Here is a 19,351-nt window from a genome sequence, read left to right on the forward strand (position 1 = left end):
GGGCTAACTCAGCCGGGGGAGGGTGGAAGAACTGGAAAAACATAGCTAATATTGATTAATCCTACTCCTTCTTTAAGTTTGGACTTTATGACTCTCTCCTGTGATCACAAGGGAACTAGAGTAAAGGCCAAGTGAAAAGTAATAGATCATTGAGTAAAATGAACCTTTGTTCTGATAGTTATCTCAATGTCTGTGAGTTCCTGAGAAAACAATAAATCTTTAGCTACAGGTGGAACTTATAATTAACTCTATTCTGAAGGTATATAATCTACCCATGGGAAACCCTTCGCGGGTCTCTCCACCCCCTTCTGGTGTCTGTGCCAGAAGCTGTTGTGCTCTCTTCTTAATAAACTGTTATTCTGTGCCTTAAACCTGACTGACATCTTGTTATTGATCCCGAGGAGAAATTCATTTCCTTCGGAGATCACAAATCCACTCCCTAGACAGATTTTATGGCAATAAGAGGAAGCCCAATAAGGGTGTGCATGTCTACACTCTCTATCTACCCAGCACCAGCTTCAGGGCCCGCATTACCTCCCTGTTCCTCAGGCTGTAAATGAGTGGGTTGAGCATTGGGACAAGGATGGTGTAGAAGATGGAGATGGCTCTGTCTCCCGTTGGTGTCCTAGCAGAAGCTCTCTGCATGTAGTTAAATATGCCTCCCCCATAGTAAAGGCCCACCACAGCCATGTGGGAGGAGCAAGTGGTCAGGGCCTTCTGTTTCCCCTCCGTGGAGGGCATCCTAATCACAGCCATGAGGATTCGGGCATAGGAAGCCACAATGACCCCCAGGGGCAGCAGCAGCATGAGCACACAGCAAGTGAAGATGAGGTCTTCAAAGAGGGAAGTGTCAGCACAAGAGAGCCTCAACAGGGCTGGGACCTCACAGAAAAAGTGATCCACTTGCAGAGAGCTGCAATAGGGGAAAGTGAAGACCACACCCACATAAATCACGCTGTCAGCGACTCCACCCATCCAGGATGCCAAGGCCATCAGACAGCAGGCCTTCCAGTTCATGAGCACAGGGTACCTCAGGGGGTGGCATACCGCCACGTACCTGTCATAGGACATGACCCCTAAGAGGAAGCACTCCCCTCCTCCTACGATGACCACAAAGAAGACCTGAGCCGCACAGCCGCCCCAAGAGATGAACTTACTGCCCGAGAGGTAGTTGGCTGCCATCTTGGGCACCACCGTGCCCATCATGGTCAGGTCCATGATGGAGAGCTGGCTGAGAAAAAAGTACATCGGGGTGTGCAGGCGCCTGTCAGCTTGTATGAGCAGGAGGAAGAGGATGTTTCCAGCCAGGGCGGCAGCAGAGGCCAGAAGGACAAGGGAAAAAAGGAAGAAGTCATATGGTGAGTAGCTGAACAGACCCAAAAGGATGAAGTCTGATAGGGAAGTATGGTTCCAGAGGTCCACGGCCTTGACCCTGAGTGAAAAATAAAGGAGCAAACATAAGAACAAAACGACTTACCTGGCATCTCCATCATACAAGGAAAATAACTGTCTCTTGTGTCTTCTAAAGGACAGTGCCCAGCCCACTGTTATAACCCATTCTTTCCTCCTGCAGTGAAAATCCATTTCCTCTCAGTTGTCCTCAGGATTTGATTTTATTTCTCCTGAAAGACTAGGGAGCAAGCCCCCAGAGGAGGAGCTTCAGGGAATGCAAGGGGGAGAGAGAAAAGGGGTAGTAAGTAACAGGTGAATAGCTGTAGATGTAGGAGAAGGGGACACAGATTTGAGAAGATGTAGGGGAACAGAATTTGTCACCCGAAAATGTCTCTTGGCATGTGGAGTTTCGAGCTGAAAACGTTCAAGGCCCAAAAGACTAAAGAAGAAACTTTGACCTTCTCCCTAAGTGCCTAAAAGAATTTCAATAGAGGTCTTTTCCCAGAGTAGAGCTATCACCAGAGGTATCTGCAAAGAACATGGCCAAGTGTGTATGTGTAGGGGAAACTCTAGGCAGGATCTAGAGATCAGAGAGGACTCTGTGTCCCATTGTCACCACATGGCCCAGCAAACATTTTATACCAAACTTTGGCTTTTTTCCATGTGAATTGCCTTCCTCCCTTTGAAATCCCAAACCATTACCCCAAAATCCTCTTTTGTCTTGAAAGCTGAAGATGGTATTTAAGAGGAGGGCTTTAGCCCTTTTGGTGAGTTACTTAGTTTTCCCGTCTCTCTCAAGTATGCATGCTATTAAACCTATGTTTGATTTTGTCCTGTGAACCTGTCTCATGTCAATCTAATTCTTAGAGCAGCCAGAAGAACCCAGAGAGGCAGAGGAAAGTTTCTTCCTCTTTGACAGGGGGAAGTGAGTACTGGGGGTGGAGAGAGAAGCAGGTGGGAAAGGGGGTGACAGGTGTAAGGACAAATACAAATTAAAAAGAAAGGAAAAGACTCCTACACCCACTTTCCTTAGCAAGTGCATTTTTTTTTTTTAGCAAGTACTTTAAAAACGTGCAAGTGTAAGTTCCTTCTCTCTCTGAAATATATGTAAATCTTTAAAAGTAAAATGAACTCTAGCCAGATTTCTGACCCAGGAATGTCTTCTCAAGAACCTAGAAACCATCTGTTTGAAATGTAATCATCAAGGAAGATAGAGTCCTTACCTCTCAGGCTCTGTAAGAGGACAGGACCCTAACTTCAAAGTGCACCTTGCTCCAAGTTGTAGAATTATCTCTTGTCATGACATGTGAGAAGTTTGTATTTGCTTTGGATAAACCTAGCTAAATAACAGAAGTCACCCCATTTACCAGGTGTGATGGGAATAAACTCTGTGTGACAAATAGTGCTGCCAAGTCGTCTTCATTGAGGATTAGTAATAGTTTAGCTTGAGAGCATGTGTATAATGTGTTGTCACAGCCTCACTATAAAAAAGGGTGATAATCCTTCTGTCTTTGCAATCTCTGAGCAGATCACCTGTGATTCACACCATATTCTGATTTAATGTTTATTCAAATATAAGACTGTTCTCTTTCTCTTCTACTTTTGTGGAGTGTTTTTCAGGGTATGGGTAAGATTAGGTTTTTAATTACATTTTCCCAACACAAGAGACACTGTTACAGAGCTTTATTCTGTCAAATGCATCATGAGAACCTCAAAAGCTCAGAAATGCCTCTCTGGACATATGCCAACCACCCATCCCACCTGCAAATTGGACCGTGGGGTGTGTGAGGCCAGAGACTTGGACACAGTTGTCCATCAGTAAACTCACATAGTACCTAACTTTGGTGGCCTCTCATCTGGTTTGAAAATGTGACTGTTTTAAGAATCAGTGACACTCACTGACTTTACCGAGGATAGAACAGCCTGTGCTCACTCCACAAATGGTAGGCCTCCAGAGATGTTTGTTTGTTTGTTTGTTTGTTTGTTTGTTTGTTTTGGAGTGTGCATTATGTCAGAATTACAATTCAAGAATTTCAGATAATAGAAACTGGAAAGGCTATCAAAGAGTAACAAAGACCATGGAAACAGTTTGCTATAGGAGGATAATTATGAACAGACAAAAAAAAAAAGAAGCAACAGTGAGATTCCTGGGGTCCTGCAGCATGACTGGGGTCATGCTTATGTCTCTAAGACATATGAGAAGATGTTTTTGAAAATGTACATGTGCCTTGGTTCCACCCCGTGGTGGTCTGGCTACTGGGTCTGGATGGAGCATCACCATAGATGATTTTTTAAGAGCTCCCCAGGTGATTCTGATGGGACATAGGTTCACAAACTGGCTTAGGACAATGTGCATGCACAATGCCATTTTCACATTAGCATCAGTGAGAAAGGTATCTAGAGGCGGAAGATCATGTCAGCAGACAGGCAAATCCTGGGACATAGCGAGTTACAGGGAAATGCCAGCAAAGGAAGCCAGAAAACAGCCCAGGGAGGTAGATTTCTAAATCAGCAAAGGCAGGAATGAAGAAAAGCCACAGATACCAGACTGATGAGGGCACACATGTGGCAATGACCCACCAGGTCTGTTTGCCTACTTTGGAACTGAGTCCAGAGATTGAAGAACAAATAAGCAATGATAACAAGTTTGCCCAAGTAAACTAGGATTACCATCTTTCAGGTCTCTGATGCTGACAGCCTTTGGCAGCAAAATTGTCTCTGTGTGCAGCTTGACACTTTATAGGCTGAAGCTAGAAGTTAAATCTACTTCTTCCCGATCCTGGTCACCTTTAATCCCTCATGTGTCCGGTCTTCCCTCATCCCCTTCAGCACCTACCACGCCATTCAGCTCTCCACAGTTCAGCATCTACTCCATTCTGTGGAGCTCAGCAGAAATGCATCAGAATCAACAAATATGCAAAAATCTATTCCTCAGTGAAATACATGAGTAACTGATGGCTTGAGAAAGATCCTAAGACACAGACTGTCTTCCAGTTCCATGGCTCCAAATAAAAATTTATAGAATTAACCATCCAAGATGTTCTTCTACATCTTACAAAGTTAATGACCTCATGTTCCAGGTTTACACCTCTGGTTGCTGAGGAAATATCCTTGGAGGCCCAACTCAGCTCATAATGACCTCAGGGACCAGACAGAAGCTCCATCCCAATGAGGAAGCCAAAATTAATGAAATGGTTCAGGACAAATTTCATTTCCCATAGCCTGGGCTTTGAAAAATACCCCAGACTCCCTTCTAAACAAAGGAAGAAACATCCATGACACATCTCTTCACTCATCCACCTCCACGTCCCACAGGGGTCTTCACCCTCGCCTCACCCATGGGAGCTGGGGGAGAATTGATCACTACTGCCTGCCAGAGTGAATAACTGGCTACACTCTGGGAATTTAGTCATGAATGCCAAGAAGTGGAGCTTAGTCAGTTCTTCTCAAACCTTGTACTCAATTGGTGTCCTATAATTTTTCTTCTCAATTATTGGCTTTTCATTGCTCATTCAACAAATAATTATTTAGCATTGTGGTTATAAATGAAGAACAGTCAAATGAGAAAAGTAAAAGGTATTCATTCAGACCTTGGTACAGCAAGGGAATCAGCCGTTATACTTGCATTTTGGGAGGGACGCAATGGCAGACACTCTAACCTTCTGAGTTCTTAGCTGATAGCTGTAATAAAAGATTCATTAATGTAAGAAAAACAAACAGAAATGTATTAACATGTATATCTTTTGTATACATGGGAGATAACTGGGGAGACTGAATAACTCTAAGCTGACTTAGTGTTTAGATTTAATATGATCTTAATTGCAAAAGATGAGTGAGGTTATAGGCCACTTAAGGGAGAGTAGGTGGTTTATAGAAAGATGGGGATTTGTGACAACCACCTTCCTTTGTAGGATATGTTTATAGACACATAAGGGGAGTTCAGAGAAAACCTCTCCAAGCCTTCATTGCGTTTCAAATGTGTTTAGTTCAAAATAATTGATTTAGCAAAGTGGAACATCTTGAGGCATCATATTCTCCTTCTCTTCAAAACATATAATCGGTAGGTAAGTCACAAAACAGGGAAGAGAGGAAAATGTTTCCCTACTGTAAAATATTGACTCATAAGTATAGGGAAAGTATGGGCTTAGGAAACTAACCATTTTGCAAGTATCACAGTTGAACTATTCAGGAATGCACCAGTGGAAGCTAATTATGCTGTAACGGGGGACGGCTTAAGGAAAAACAGCCTTAAACTTTCCACATAACCACTTACCAATTACAAAGGAAAAAGTAAGCACACAGCAACTGGTCAAAGTTAGCATCAACAGTAAAGGGGCAAAAGGTCATGTGCTCAGAATGTGATTCTCTGAGAAGAACACAACATGAATTATGGAGTAGTCCAAGAAAAGTGCATTGCCTGAATCTAACCATGAGGCATCAGAGAATCTCAAGTGATGGCCATTTGATCATATAATAGGCGTGCATTCTTCAAAAACATCAACATGATGAAGGACAAAAGAAAGAAAAAGGCTGAGAAACTGTTCCATGTGAAAGGAGACTATAGTCTCCATGAAACTCGGACTAGATCTCGTTCTGGGGGCTCCAAAAGGGTCACCATATGGATTATTGATTAATTTGGAATATGAGCCATACTTTGAAAGAGTATTGTGCAATGTTAAATTTCCTGAACATGATAACTGAATTGTGGTTAAGTAAGGGACCATTCTTGCTCAACATTTTAAGGGGTTCAGGGTGCATTCACTTGCAACCTATTCTCTATTAGTTTGAAAAAAGTAATTATATCTATATATAAAAGTAGGGGAGAAAGAGATTGAATAAGGTGAAGCAAGCATTCTAAAGTGGTTTCAAAATGGCCTATCTGTAAAATTCATACAGTTCTATGTACTAATCTTGCAATTTTTTGTAAGTCTAAAACTATTTCCAAAAAGGGGGTGTGGAGAAGCCCTCTGCATGTTTTTTTCTTCTACAGTTTCATTGTTAAAAAATTACAAAACATGCAAAAAGGCAAGAAAAACTTTTTACCTGCCAAGAAAAAATGTCATCCATACAGGTGGACCCATAGCTGACAAAGACTAAGGATTAGAAGACAACAATTTAATTTATATTTATTTATTTTATTTTATTTTATTTTATTTTGGCTGCATTGGCTCTTTGATGCTGTGTGAGGGCTTTCTGTAATTGTGGCAAGTGGGAGCTACTCTTTGCTGTGTTACATGAGCTTCTCATTGTGGTGGCTTCTCTCGTTTTGGAGCACAGACTCTAGGCATGTTGGCACCAGTATTTGTGGCATGTGGGCTCAGTAGTTGTGGCTCGTGGGCTCTAGAGCACAGGCTTGGTAGCTGTGGTGTACAGGTTTAGGTGCTCAATGCATGTGGGTTCTTCTCAGAACAGGCTCAAAACTGTGTCCCCTGCATTGGCAGGTGGATTCTTAACCACTGTGCAACCAGGAAAACTCCAGAAGATAAGAATTTTTAAATGACTAGTGTAAGTAGGTTAAATGCTGTAGAGATGAGTATGGGGTAAAATTAAAAGAGAGAAATGGAAGTTCTGAAAGAACAGTAATGAAATTCTAGACCTAAGGAATACAATCTTAAAGAAGAAATTAGTGGATGAGATTAAGAGCATCTTGGATATAATAGAAGAAAAAAAATTGTGATCTACAACAGAAATTGTCAAACTTTCTCTACATTACCAGATAGTATATTTTTAGGCATGGCAAGCCACATGATCTATGTCACAGCTACTGAAATCTGCCATTTTTGCACAAAAGTGGCCTTAGACAATGTGTAAATGAATGACTGTAGCTTTAATCCAGTAAGACTTTATTTTAAACACAGGCAGTGAGCCATATTTCGTCCATGGACCATAGTTTCCTGACCCCTGCACTATAAGACAAGTCAAGAGAAAGTCCTCAAGCTAAACGCAGCAAGAGAACTGAATGGTAACAAATAACTGTATTAGAGACCTGTGAGAAAATATCAAATAATGCAACAAATGTGTTGAGAAGTCCCAGAAAGAGAAAAGGGAAATATTTCCCCCAAACACTTGACAAGGTAATGGCCTAAAATTTCCCATCAGTATATTGATATATAATGCCAGCTCAAAGATGCAACAATCTCAGGAACACTCAAGTTGAATGATTAAAAAAAAAACAAAACAAAGCAAAACAGACTTCAACATATTATTATCAAGTTGCTGAAAACATATAGTAGAGAGAAAGTTTTAAAAGTAACCAAAGAAAACAAGACACATCATAATTAAGGATTGCCATTAAATACACACCTGAACTCATCAGAACTAGTGGGGAAAAGAAAGCAATGGAAAAACATATTTAAAGTTTAGAAAGAAAAATTCTGTCCACAATTACAAGAAAAAAACTGTAAAAAATAGAAACACATGGAGGCTCAACCACATGCTGCTAAATAACTAAGAGATCAATGATGAAATACAAAAACACCTAGAAACAAATGACAATGAAAATACAATGACCTAAAATCTATGGGGTGTAGCAAAAGCAATTCTAGGAGGGAAGGTCATTGCAATACAATCCTCCCTCAAGAAATAAGGAAAATATCAAATAAACAACCTAACCCTACACCTAAAACAATAAGAGAAAGAAGAACAAGAAAACCCAAAAGTGAGCAGAAGGAAAGGAATCATAAAGATTAGATCAGAAATAAATGAAAAAGAAAGGAAGGAAACAACAGCAAAGACCAATGAAGCTAAAACCTGGTTCTTTGAGAAGATAAACAAAAGTGATAAACCATTAGCCAGACTCATCAGGAAAAAGGCAGAAGACACATATCGACAGAATTAGAAATGAAAAAGGAGAAGTAACAACTGACACCACAGAAATACAAAAGATCATGTGAGACTAGTATAAGAAACTATATGCCAATAAATTGGATGACCTGGAAGAAATGGATAAATTCTTAGAAAAGTACAATCTTCCAAGCCGGAACCAGGAAGAAATAATAACTATGAACAGACCAGTCACAAGTACTGAAATTCAGACTGCGATTAAAAATCTCCCAACAGACAAGAGACCAGGGCCAGATGGCTTTGCAGGTGACTTCTATCAAACATTTAGAGAAGAGCAAACATCTATGCTTCTCAAACTCTTCCAAAATATAATAGAAGGAGGAAAACTCGCAAACTTATTCTATGAGGCCACCATCACCCTGATACCAAAACCAGGCAAAGATGTCACAAAAAAGAAAATTACAGACCAATATCACTGATGAATATGGATACAAAAATTCTGCACAAAATACAAGCAAACAGAATCCAACGGCACATTAAAAAGATCATACACCATGATCAAGTGGGTTTTCTCCCTGGAATGCAAGGATTCTTCCATATATGCAAATCAATCAATGTGATACATCATATTAACAAATTGAAGGATAAAAAGTATATGATCATCTCAATAGATGCAGAAAAATCAGTTTACAAAATCCACCACCCATTTATGATAAAAAACTGTCCAGAAAATGAGAAGAGAAGGAAGTTACCTCAACACGATAAAAGCCATATATGACAAACCAACAGCCAACATCATTCTAAATGGTGAAAGTCTGAAAGCATTCGGTTTAAAACCAGGAACAAGACAAGAGTGACCATTCACACCACTATTATTCAACATAGTTTTGGAAGTTTTAGCCACAGAAATCAGAGAAGAAAATGAAATAAAAGGAAACCAAATTGGAAAAGAAGTAAAACTGTCATTCCTAGCAGATGACATGATATGATACATAGAAAACCCTAAAGACTCTACCAGAAATCTTCTAGCACTAATCGCTGAATTTAGTAAAGTAGCAGTATATAAAATTAATGCAAAGAAATCTCTCCCATTCCTATACACTCGCAACGAAAGATCAGAAAGAGAAATTAAGGAAACACTCCCATTTACCATTGCAACAAAAAAGAATAAAATACCTAGGATTAAACCTGCTTAAGGAGGCAAAAGACCTGTATGCAGAAAAGTATAAGACACTGATGAAAGAAATCAAAGATGATACAAACAGATGGAGGGACATACCATGATCTTGGTTTGGAAGAATCAACATTGTAAAAATGACTATACTACCCAAAGCAATTTACAAATTCAATGCAATCCTTATGAAATTATCAATGTCATTTTTCACAGAACCAGAACAAGAAATTTTACAATTTGTATGGAAACACAAAGGACCCTGAATAGCCAAAACAATCTTGAAAAGGAAAGATGGAGCTGGAGGAATCAAGCTCCCTGTCTTCAAACTATACTGCAAAGCTACAGTGATCAAGAAAGTATGGTACTGGCACAAAAACAGAAACATAGATCAATGGAACAGTCTGGAGAGCCCAGAGATAACCCACACACATAGGGGCACCTTATGTTTGATAAAGGAGGCACGAATATACAATGGAAAAAAGACAGCCTCTTCAAGAAGTGGTGCTGGGAAAATTGGACAGCTACATATAAAAGAATGAAATTAGAACACGTCCAAACACCATTCACAAAATTAAACTCAAGATGGGTTAAAGACCTACATGTAAGGGGAGACACTATAAAACACTTGGAGGAAAACATAAGCAGAACATCCTGTGACATCAACGAAAGCAAGATCCTTTTTGACCCACCTCCTAGAATCATAGAAATAAAATCAAGAAAAAACAAATGGGACCTAGTGAAACTTAAAAGCTTTCACACAGCAAAAGAAACCATAAACAAGACCAGAAGACAACTGTCAGAATGGGAGAAAATACTTGGCAATGAAGCAACTGACAAAGGATTAATCTCCAAAATATACAAGCAGCTCATGCAGCTTAATACCAAAAAAGCAAATAACCCAATCCACAAACGGGTGGAAGACATAAATAGACATTTCTTCAAAGGAGATGACATACAGATGGCTAACAAACACATGAAAAAACGCTCAACATCACAAATCATTAGAGAAATGCAAGTCAAAGCCGCAATGTGGCATCACCTCACACCCATCAGAATGGCAATGATCAAAAAACCTAGAAATAATAAATGCTGGAGAGGATGTGGTGAAAAGGGAACCCTACTGCACTGTTGATTGAAATTTAAATTAGTACAGCCACTATGGAAAACAGTTCGGAGGTTCCTTAAAAAACTAAAAATAGAACTATCACATGTCTCAGCAATCCCACTACTGAGCATATACCCTGAGAAAACCATAATCCAAAAAGATAGGTGTATCACAATGTTCATTGCAGCACTACTTGCAATAGTGAGGACATGAAAGCAACTGAAATGGTTGAATGGATAAAGATAATATGGCAGATATATATGTTGGAATATTACTCAGCCATAAAAAGGAATGAAACTGAGTTATTTGTAATCAGGTGGATGGACCTACTGTCTGTCATACAGAGCAAAGTAAGCCAGAAAGAGGAAAACAAAGACCACATGCTAACTCATATGTATGGAATCTAAAAAAAAAAAAAATGGTAGTGATGAACTCTGTGACAGGGCAACAATAAAGATGCAGATGTAGAGAACGGACTTGAGGACACAGGGTGGGGGGCAAATGGGATGCTGTGACTAAATGAGAGAGTAGCATTGAGAGGTATACACTACCAAATGTAAAATAGATGTCTAGTGGGAAGCTGCTGCATAACACAGGGAGAGAAACTCAATCATGAGTGAGGACTTAGAAGGCTGGTATAGGGAGGGTTGGAAGGAGTTACAGGAGGGAGGGGATATTGGGATATATGTATAAATATAGCTGATTCACTTTGGTGTGCAGCCACAACTGACATAACAGAGTAAAGCAATATATTCCAATCAATAGCTTAAAAATTAAAAATAAAAATAAAGGAAGTATTTCTGGCTAAAGGGAAATGATAAAGATGCAAGACAAGGAATGAAAAGCAGCAAAAAATAAAACAGTAAATGTGAGTAAATATAACAAACAATATTTTCTTTAAAGAGTTAAAATACCACACTGTTTCTAGATGATAATACTAAAAATTCACTGGGACTTAAACATATGTGGAAATAAACAGATGACAATAACACAATAGCCAGAAAAAACATAAATGGATTTAGAATATTGTAAATCCTCTATATTGTACCTAAATTGACACAACATTAAATCAATCTGTAAACTGTAGGAAGTAGAAGATGCATATTGTAAATATTAAACAGCCACTAAAAAATAAAATTTTAACAAAATTGTATGCCTAAAATATCCTTTGATGGGATGAAGTGGAGTGACAGTTTTGATTATTGAAGACAATGACATATAGTTACCTGGTGCCATAGTGGTTAAGATTCTAGGCTTTCAGTGATGCAGCCTGAGTTCCATCTCTCATTAGGGAACTGATATCCCACAAGTCATGTTGTGTGGCAGAAAAGAAGAAAAAAAAAGAAAGAAAAAAAAAAGAGAGTAAGTAAAAGAATGCCAATAGGAAAAGTAATTTTTTTAAAGGAAGAACAGATGATACAAGTATAAAACAAGGTGCAAAATGAAGATTTAAATCCATCCAGGGCAATAGCTACAATAAATATAAATAGACTAAACACTCCAATTAAAAGAAAGATATTGCCAGAGGCTTAAAAAGTAGAAAGAGCCTATGTTAAACTACTTCTATAAGCAACTCACTCTAAATTAAAGAATATATAAGAAAGGAAAAGGATAGAGAAAAAATATCTTGCAAACATTAACCGTAAGAAACCTGGTGAAATTATACTAATATCATAAAGGTATTAGAAAAAGATGCTAGTGGTAACACAGATATTCATCTCACAATTGCGTGTCAATTCTTCAAAAAGACCTACATGGGATGCTCCCACCACAACTTCTGGTATAAATAGAAGCTGAGTAGAGAAACTGCACTTCCACATCCACCTGGCACTAATGAGGTGGTGACCTCCTCCTTTTTATCCAAAGGAACAGTCTCAGAGGAGGCCTACAAAAATACAATATTGAAAACCACAGTCTTATAATACACAAGATGTCCAAGCTCTGACGAAATATCACTCATCACAGCAAAATCCAGGTAAAACTCAAACTGAGCAAAAAAAAAAAAAAAAAAAGCAACAGGAGCAAAATCGAGGTGACTGAGATGTCAAAATATATAAAAAGATCTTAAAGCATCCAAGATAAAAATACTTCCACAGCAGATTACAAATAGAATTGAGGCAAATAAAAAATAGAAGAAATAGCAGATATAAAGAAAAACAAATGCAAATTGTTTGAACTCAAAATACAACTGAAATTTAAAAATCCAGTGGTGTACTCAAGAACAAAATGGAGAAGTCACACGAATCAGTGAACTTCAAGATAGAACAAGAGGAAATACTTAATATGAACAGCAGAAAGAAATTTGACTATAAAAATAAAAGGACCAGAGATGCAGAACATTTAAGACTATAACAAAAGATCTAGCAATCATATTCTCAGAATTCCAGAAGGCAGGTGAAAATGGGTGGAGCTGAAAAAGTATACAAAGGAAATAATGGCTAAAAACTCACCAAATGTGGCTAACAAACAAACTTGCAGCTTCAAGAAGCTGCATGAACCTCAAAAAGGATAAAGCCAAAGAATCCCATGCAATGACAACACAGCCAAACTTTGGAAACTAAACACAAAGAGAATTTATAAATGTAGTGAGAAATGACTACATAAAGGAACAACATATCATTTGACAGCAGGTGTCTTATCAGAAACAGTGAAGGGCAGTAGGAAGTGGCTCAGTATTATTCAAGTCCTGAAAGAAAAAATCTGTCATTTGATATCTTGTGAAAATATATTTCAGTGAAGAAAGGGAAATGAAATACAATACAGGAATCTAAGAAAATCTGTTGCTAGAAAACCTACCTAAAAGAAGAACTAAAAGAAGACTTCTAAACAGAAAAAAATGATAAGGGTTCTTAGAAAAAAAGACTAGAGAAAGAACAAAAATATGTGAAATACAGTAGACTTTCTCCATTTGAGTTTTCTGAAATATGTTTGCAAGGTGAAGAAAAAATATTACATCATCTAATGTGGTTCTCAATAAAGACAAGAAATATTTGAAACAATTAAATTACACGTGGGTTGGCTAAAGGGACATAAAGGGACATAAATTTTCTCCACTTACTCAAGCTGATAAAATGGCAATAGCAGTAGATCTTGAAAAGCTATGTGTATACAATGCAATACCTAGAGGAGCTGCTGAAAAATGGTATGCAAAGAGATACTCTCAAAAACACTAATGTAAATCAAGATAAAACTGTATAAGGAAAAGAATGGCCATCTATATGCTGCGTACAAGAGACTAACTTCAGATATAAGGACACACAGATTGCAATCAAAGGGATTGGAAAAGCTATTCTATGCAAACTGAAACAAAGAAAAAAGCTTGGTAGCTATACTTATATCAGACAAACAGACTTTCAAACAAAGACTGTAGTGAGACAAAGAAGGGCATTACATAATGATAAAGGGGACTCTAACGAGAATATAACTTTTGAAAATATTTATACATCGGAAGTAGGAGCAGCTAAGTACATGAAGCAAACATTAGAGATATAAAGGGAGAAATAGAAAGCAATACAATAATAGTATGTCACTTTCATACCCTACTTACATGAATGAATACAATATCCAGACAGAAATTCAGTAGGAAAGCATTAGCCTTAAATAACATGGTAGATCAAATTCAGAACAGTCTGTGCAAAAGCAGCAGTATACATATTCTTCTCAAAGACCCATAAAACATTCCTCAGGATAGATCATATATTAAGCCACAAACAAATTCTTAAATTTAACAAGATAGAATCATATCAAGCACTTTTCCAACCACAATGATATGAAAGTATAAATCTATTAAAAGAAAAAAACTGAAAAAATCATTGATATGTGGCATTGAATAACATGGGATGGAACAACCAATGGGTCAAAGAAGAAACCAAAAGAAACAAAAAATACCTTGAGACAAAAGTAAAAATGGAAATACAACACACCAAAACTTATGGGATGCAGCAAAAGCAAATCTGAGAGGAAAGTTCACAGCAATAAATGCACACATTAAAAAAAAGAAAAAAAGAAAAATAAATATCATAACTTTGCACCTTAAGGAACTAAAAAAAGAACAAATGAGCCAACAGAAAATAGAAGGAAATACAAAGACCAGAGGAGAAATAAATGAAAAAGTTTAAAAGATAGTAGAAAAGAACAATGAGACTATGAACTGGTTCTATAAAAAGATAAATGAAATTGACAAAACTTTACCTAGACTCACCAGTAAAAAAACAGAATGCACCAAAAAGTAAAATCAGAAAGGAAACAAACACATTATAATGACAGTACAGAAATATAAAAGATCATAAAAGACTGCTATAAACAATTATATACCAATTAATTTAACAATCTAGAGGAAGTGAATGAATTCCAAGAAACATAAAATATAACCAAGACTAAAACAGGAAGAAAGAGAAAATCTGAGCAGATTCATTAGTAGTAAGGAGCTTGAATCAGTAATCAAAAACCTCTGAACAAAAAATGTCCAGAACCAAACATTCAATGAAGTATCAATATCAAACCTTCTCAAACTCTTCCAAAACACAAAAGAGGAGGGGATACATTTTCAACTTATTTTACAAGGTCAGCCTTACCCTGATACCAAAACCAGACTAGCATGTCACAAGAAAAGACAATGTCATGTCAATACCCGAATGAACTTAGATGAAAAATTCCTCAACAAAATATTAGCAAACCAAATTGCACAACACATTAAAAGAATCATACACCATGACCAAGTGGGATTTATTCCAGAGATGTAAGGGTGGCTCCACATCCACAAGTAAATCAGGGCAATACAACACATTAACAAAATGAATTATAAAAATATATGATTATCTCAATAGATGCAGAAAAAGCATTTGACAAAATTCAACATCTATTTCAGGTAAAAACTTTTAACAGTGTGTATAGAGGGAATGCAACTCAACATAATAGAGACCATATATATCAAGGTTACAGTGAACAACATACTCAGCAGTGAAAGGATGAAAACTTTCCCTCTAAGATTAGGAACAAGACAAGGATGTCCACTCTTGCCACTTTTATTTAACATAGCATTTGAAATCCTAGCCACAGCAATTAGACAAGAAAAAGAAATATATGTGATCCAAATCAGAAAGGAAGAGGAAAAATTATCTTCTATATGCAGATAACATGACATTATATTAAAAATCCCTAAAGACTTCACTAAAAAACCTATTAACTAATCAATAAATCTGGTAAAGTTGCAGGTTTAAAAAAAGTCTGTATACTAAAATCTGTTGCATTTTATACCCAAATAACAAAGTATTAAAAAATTAAGAAAATGATTTCATTTATAAATGCATCAAAAAAGAATAAAATATCTAGGAACAAACTTAACCAAGTATATGATAGTCCTATGCAATGAAAAATATAAGACATTGATGAAGGAAGTTGAAGAAGATGCAAACAAATTGTCTTGCTTGTGGATGGGAAAAATTAATATTGTTAAAATGTCCAAACTACCCAAAGCAATCTACAGATTCAATGCAATCCCTATCAAAATTCCAATGGCATTTTCACAGAAATAGAACAATCTTAAAATTTCTAAAGAATCACAAAATACCCCAAGTAGCCAAAGCAATCTTGAGAAGAAAAAACGAAGCTGAAGGCATCACGTTCCCTTATTTCACACTATATTACAATGCTATAAAATAATGACAACACAATAGCACTGGCATAAAAACAGACACATAGATCAATGGAACAAAACTGACCAGAAATAAACCCATGCATACACTGTCAAATAAATTTTGACCCTATTAAACTTCAACCCACATGTTTACAGGATAATATTTTGAGCCAAGAAAACAAAGGGGGAAAAAGGCAGTCCCTCAGTAAGTGCTATTGGAAAAATTGGACAGTCACATGCCATAGAATGAAAGTGAACCATTATTTTCCACCATAAACAAAAATTAGCTCAAAATGGATTAAAAGGTTGAATGTAAGACCTGAAACCAAAGAACTGTTAGAAGAAAACATAAAAAAGGGGCTCCTTGAGGTTAGTCTTGGCAATCAGTTTTTGGATCTGACACTAAAAATAAAGGTAACAATAGCAAAAATAAATAAGCGGGACTCCATGAAACTAAAAACCTTTTGCAGAGCAAAAGAAACCATCAACAAAATGAAAAGACAACCTAATGAATGGGATGAGTATCTGCAAATCACATATTGGATATGGGGTTTATATCCAAATTATATAAAGAATTCATATAACTCAATAGCAATAAAAGCCAAATAGATCCATCAAAATATGGGTAAAATGTTCTGAAGAGATATTTTTCCATAGAAAATGGCAATCTGCACATGCAAAGATTCTGAACCTCACTAATCATCATGAAAATGCAAATTAAAACCACAATGATATGTCACCTCACACGTGTTGGTATGCTTGTTAAAAAAGAAGCCAGAAATATCAAGTGTTGGGATGGATGTTGGGAAAAGGGAACCCTCATGCACCATTGGTGAAAGTGTAAATTGATGCAGCCACTATAAAAACTTATGGAGGTTCCTCAAAAAATTAAAAGTAGAAATACCCTAAAGTCCAGCAATTCCACTTCTGGGTATTTATCCAAAGAAAATAAAACAGTAACCCCAAAAATATCTATATCTCATATTCATTGCAATGTTATTTATAATGGCCAAGATGTGCAAACAACCTAGGAGTTCAGCAATGGATGAACAGATAAAGAAAATGTGATATGTAAATACACACACACACACACACACACACACACACACCCATAGGATGTTGTTTAGCTATTTAAAAAAGAGGAAAATCTTGCCATTTGTGACAACATGGATGGACCTTAAGGACATTATGCTAAGTGAAATGAGTCAGACAGATAATGGCAATTACTTCATGAGTAAATTTATATGTAGAATGTAAAACAGAGCAAAACCAAAGTCATAGATACAGTGTACAGATTGCTGGCTGCAAGAGGCAGGAGTTGAAGCATTGGTGAAATGAGTAAGGAGGGTGAAAATGTACAGCCTTTCAAGTATAAAATCTATATGTCTTGGGGCTGTAATATCCAGCATGGTTAATAATGTCTTTAGTTAATAATACTGATAGCCTCTGTGAGGAGGTAGGTAGGGTTTTGAAGAGAGGAGGTATGATCTGCCCCTTTTAAAAACAGAACCACCCTGGCTGCCCTGCAGGGACCATCACAAAGCTCTTGTGGTAATCCAGGTAAGAGACGTGGCATGTGGACCAGGGTGGAAATATAGGAAGCAGCAAAAATGGGCAGGTTCTGGGCAGGGTGTTGTTTTTTTTTTTGTCTTTTTATAAAAATTGAAGGATGTTGTTTCAGTTTCAAGTGTACAGCAAAGTGATTCAGATATAAATATATATACATTATATGTATATATATATTTGCATTCTTTTTTAGATTATTTTCCTTTAGAGGTTATTACAAGATGTTGAGTAGAGTCCCCTGTGCTATACAGTAGTCTAGGTTCATTTTGAAGTTCAAGCCAACGGGACTTTCTAGCTTACAGTAGAACTGATATTATTAGCTCGTATGGTTTCAGGAAGGATAAAATGAGTAACTGTAATTAACATGCTGGGCACCGAGAGCTCTTTGTTAGCTCTTCCTGTTAAGATGCATGTAGACCTTAGTAATCAACACACTTCTTTAAAAATAATAGACAGTTGTATGCCACTTAAAGGAGGCAAGTTTTCAAGTGGTTCACTATAATGTCAATGAGTCTTTGGGTGGATGTATTATATACCAACCTGAGTGTTGCCCAACATTCATTCTGCAGCCTCCTCAGGGTCCAAGGTGACTCAGCTTCAGTCTCTCCCTCCTACCATTGTTTTTAGCCGCAAGTGTCTCAGCTGTACTGGACCAGCCCCACACCAGGTATCCTTCTCCTCCCTCAGGGGCTCCATTGTAGGCCTGAGTGCATTGGCTCAATCACATACCCCTAGGCCAGGACCAGAGCTCCAGGGCACCTGCTGAGAAGATGGCAGAAGTGAGCAGGCAGCGCTGATGGTGTTGGGACTGCCTGCCTTGCCAAAGTCAGAGAACGGTATCTCTAGCACCAGCTCCACATGAGAGGGCAGTTCTGCAGCAGGAGGCACCCTTCTGCCTATAGGGGATGGTCTTTTGGGGCCAACGACACAGCGCTGGGACATGGGCACCTCCTCCATGGGGCCAGGGCTTTGCCCAGTGTGTGGAGTCCTGGGGCCTTCACCTCTGCTGTTCTCAGCTGGAACCAAGGCTGCCGCTAGGCCAAAGGCTGCAAATCCCACACACAGAGACGTTTATGTACAGGTCTTCCTCTGCTTACCATGGGATTATGTACAGACAAACCCATCCTAAGCTGAAAATATTGTAAGTTGAAGATGCACCTAATACACCTAACACAGATGCTGCTACCCAGCATCATGAAAGACTATTGTACCTTATATCACTAGCCCAAGAAAAGATCAAATTTCAAAATTTGAAATACAGTTTCTACTGAAGGCATATCAATTTCACACCATTTTAAAGTTGAAAAATCTTAAGCGAAACCATCATAAATTGGGGATCATTTGTATTTATTTCTGGACAATTAGGTGGACATTAATGTATCAAGTGAATTCCAGATGTCAAGTGTCATGGAGAACAGTAGAATATTCCTAGTTTGATGTCATTTCTGTATCTGCTGCAGAGTACTGATGATCAGAACAGCAGGAGTGGTATGAATTCCAGTGCATCCCTTTCCCCATTTTATTTTCTCCTTCTTTTCCAAGTAGAAGTCTGGACTCCATTATCTTTTTATTTTTGAGTTTTTTTAGGTGTGAATATGAGATACCTAAAATTTAGGGTTTTTCTGTTGTATTTGGTAAGTATTTTGGTACACTTTTTTTATTGATGTATAATTGACATAGCCCATTATATTAGTTT

The 19,351-nt window shown here is 37.7% G+C and overlaps 1 protein-coding gene across 1 annotated transcript; it reads right to left on the reverse strand.

The window, feature by feature from the left end:
* Nucleotides 1–498: 498 nt before the first annotated feature.
* LOC130836332 (olfactory receptor 2M3-like) lies at nt 499–18,612 on the reverse strand. Its single transcript, XM_057708386.1, has 3 exons — nt 18,385–18,612; nt 12,905–13,011; nt 499–1,432 (listed from the first exon to the last, which is right to left on the reverse strand). Exons 1-3 carry the CDS (start codon nt 18,610–18,612, stop codon nt 499–501), a joined length of 1,269 nt encoding a protein of 422 aa, XP_057564369.1.
* Between the last annotated feature and the right edge of the window lie 739 nt (nt 18,613–19,351).

This window comes from Hippopotamus amphibius, chromosome 15 (assembly GCF_030028045.1).
Source record: "Hippopotamus amphibius kiboko isolate mHipAmp2 chromosome 15, mHipAmp2.hap2, whole genome shotgun sequence".
NCBI classification, from domain to species: Eukaryota; Metazoa; Chordata; class Mammalia; order Artiodactyla; family Hippopotamidae; genus Hippopotamus; species Hippopotamus amphibius.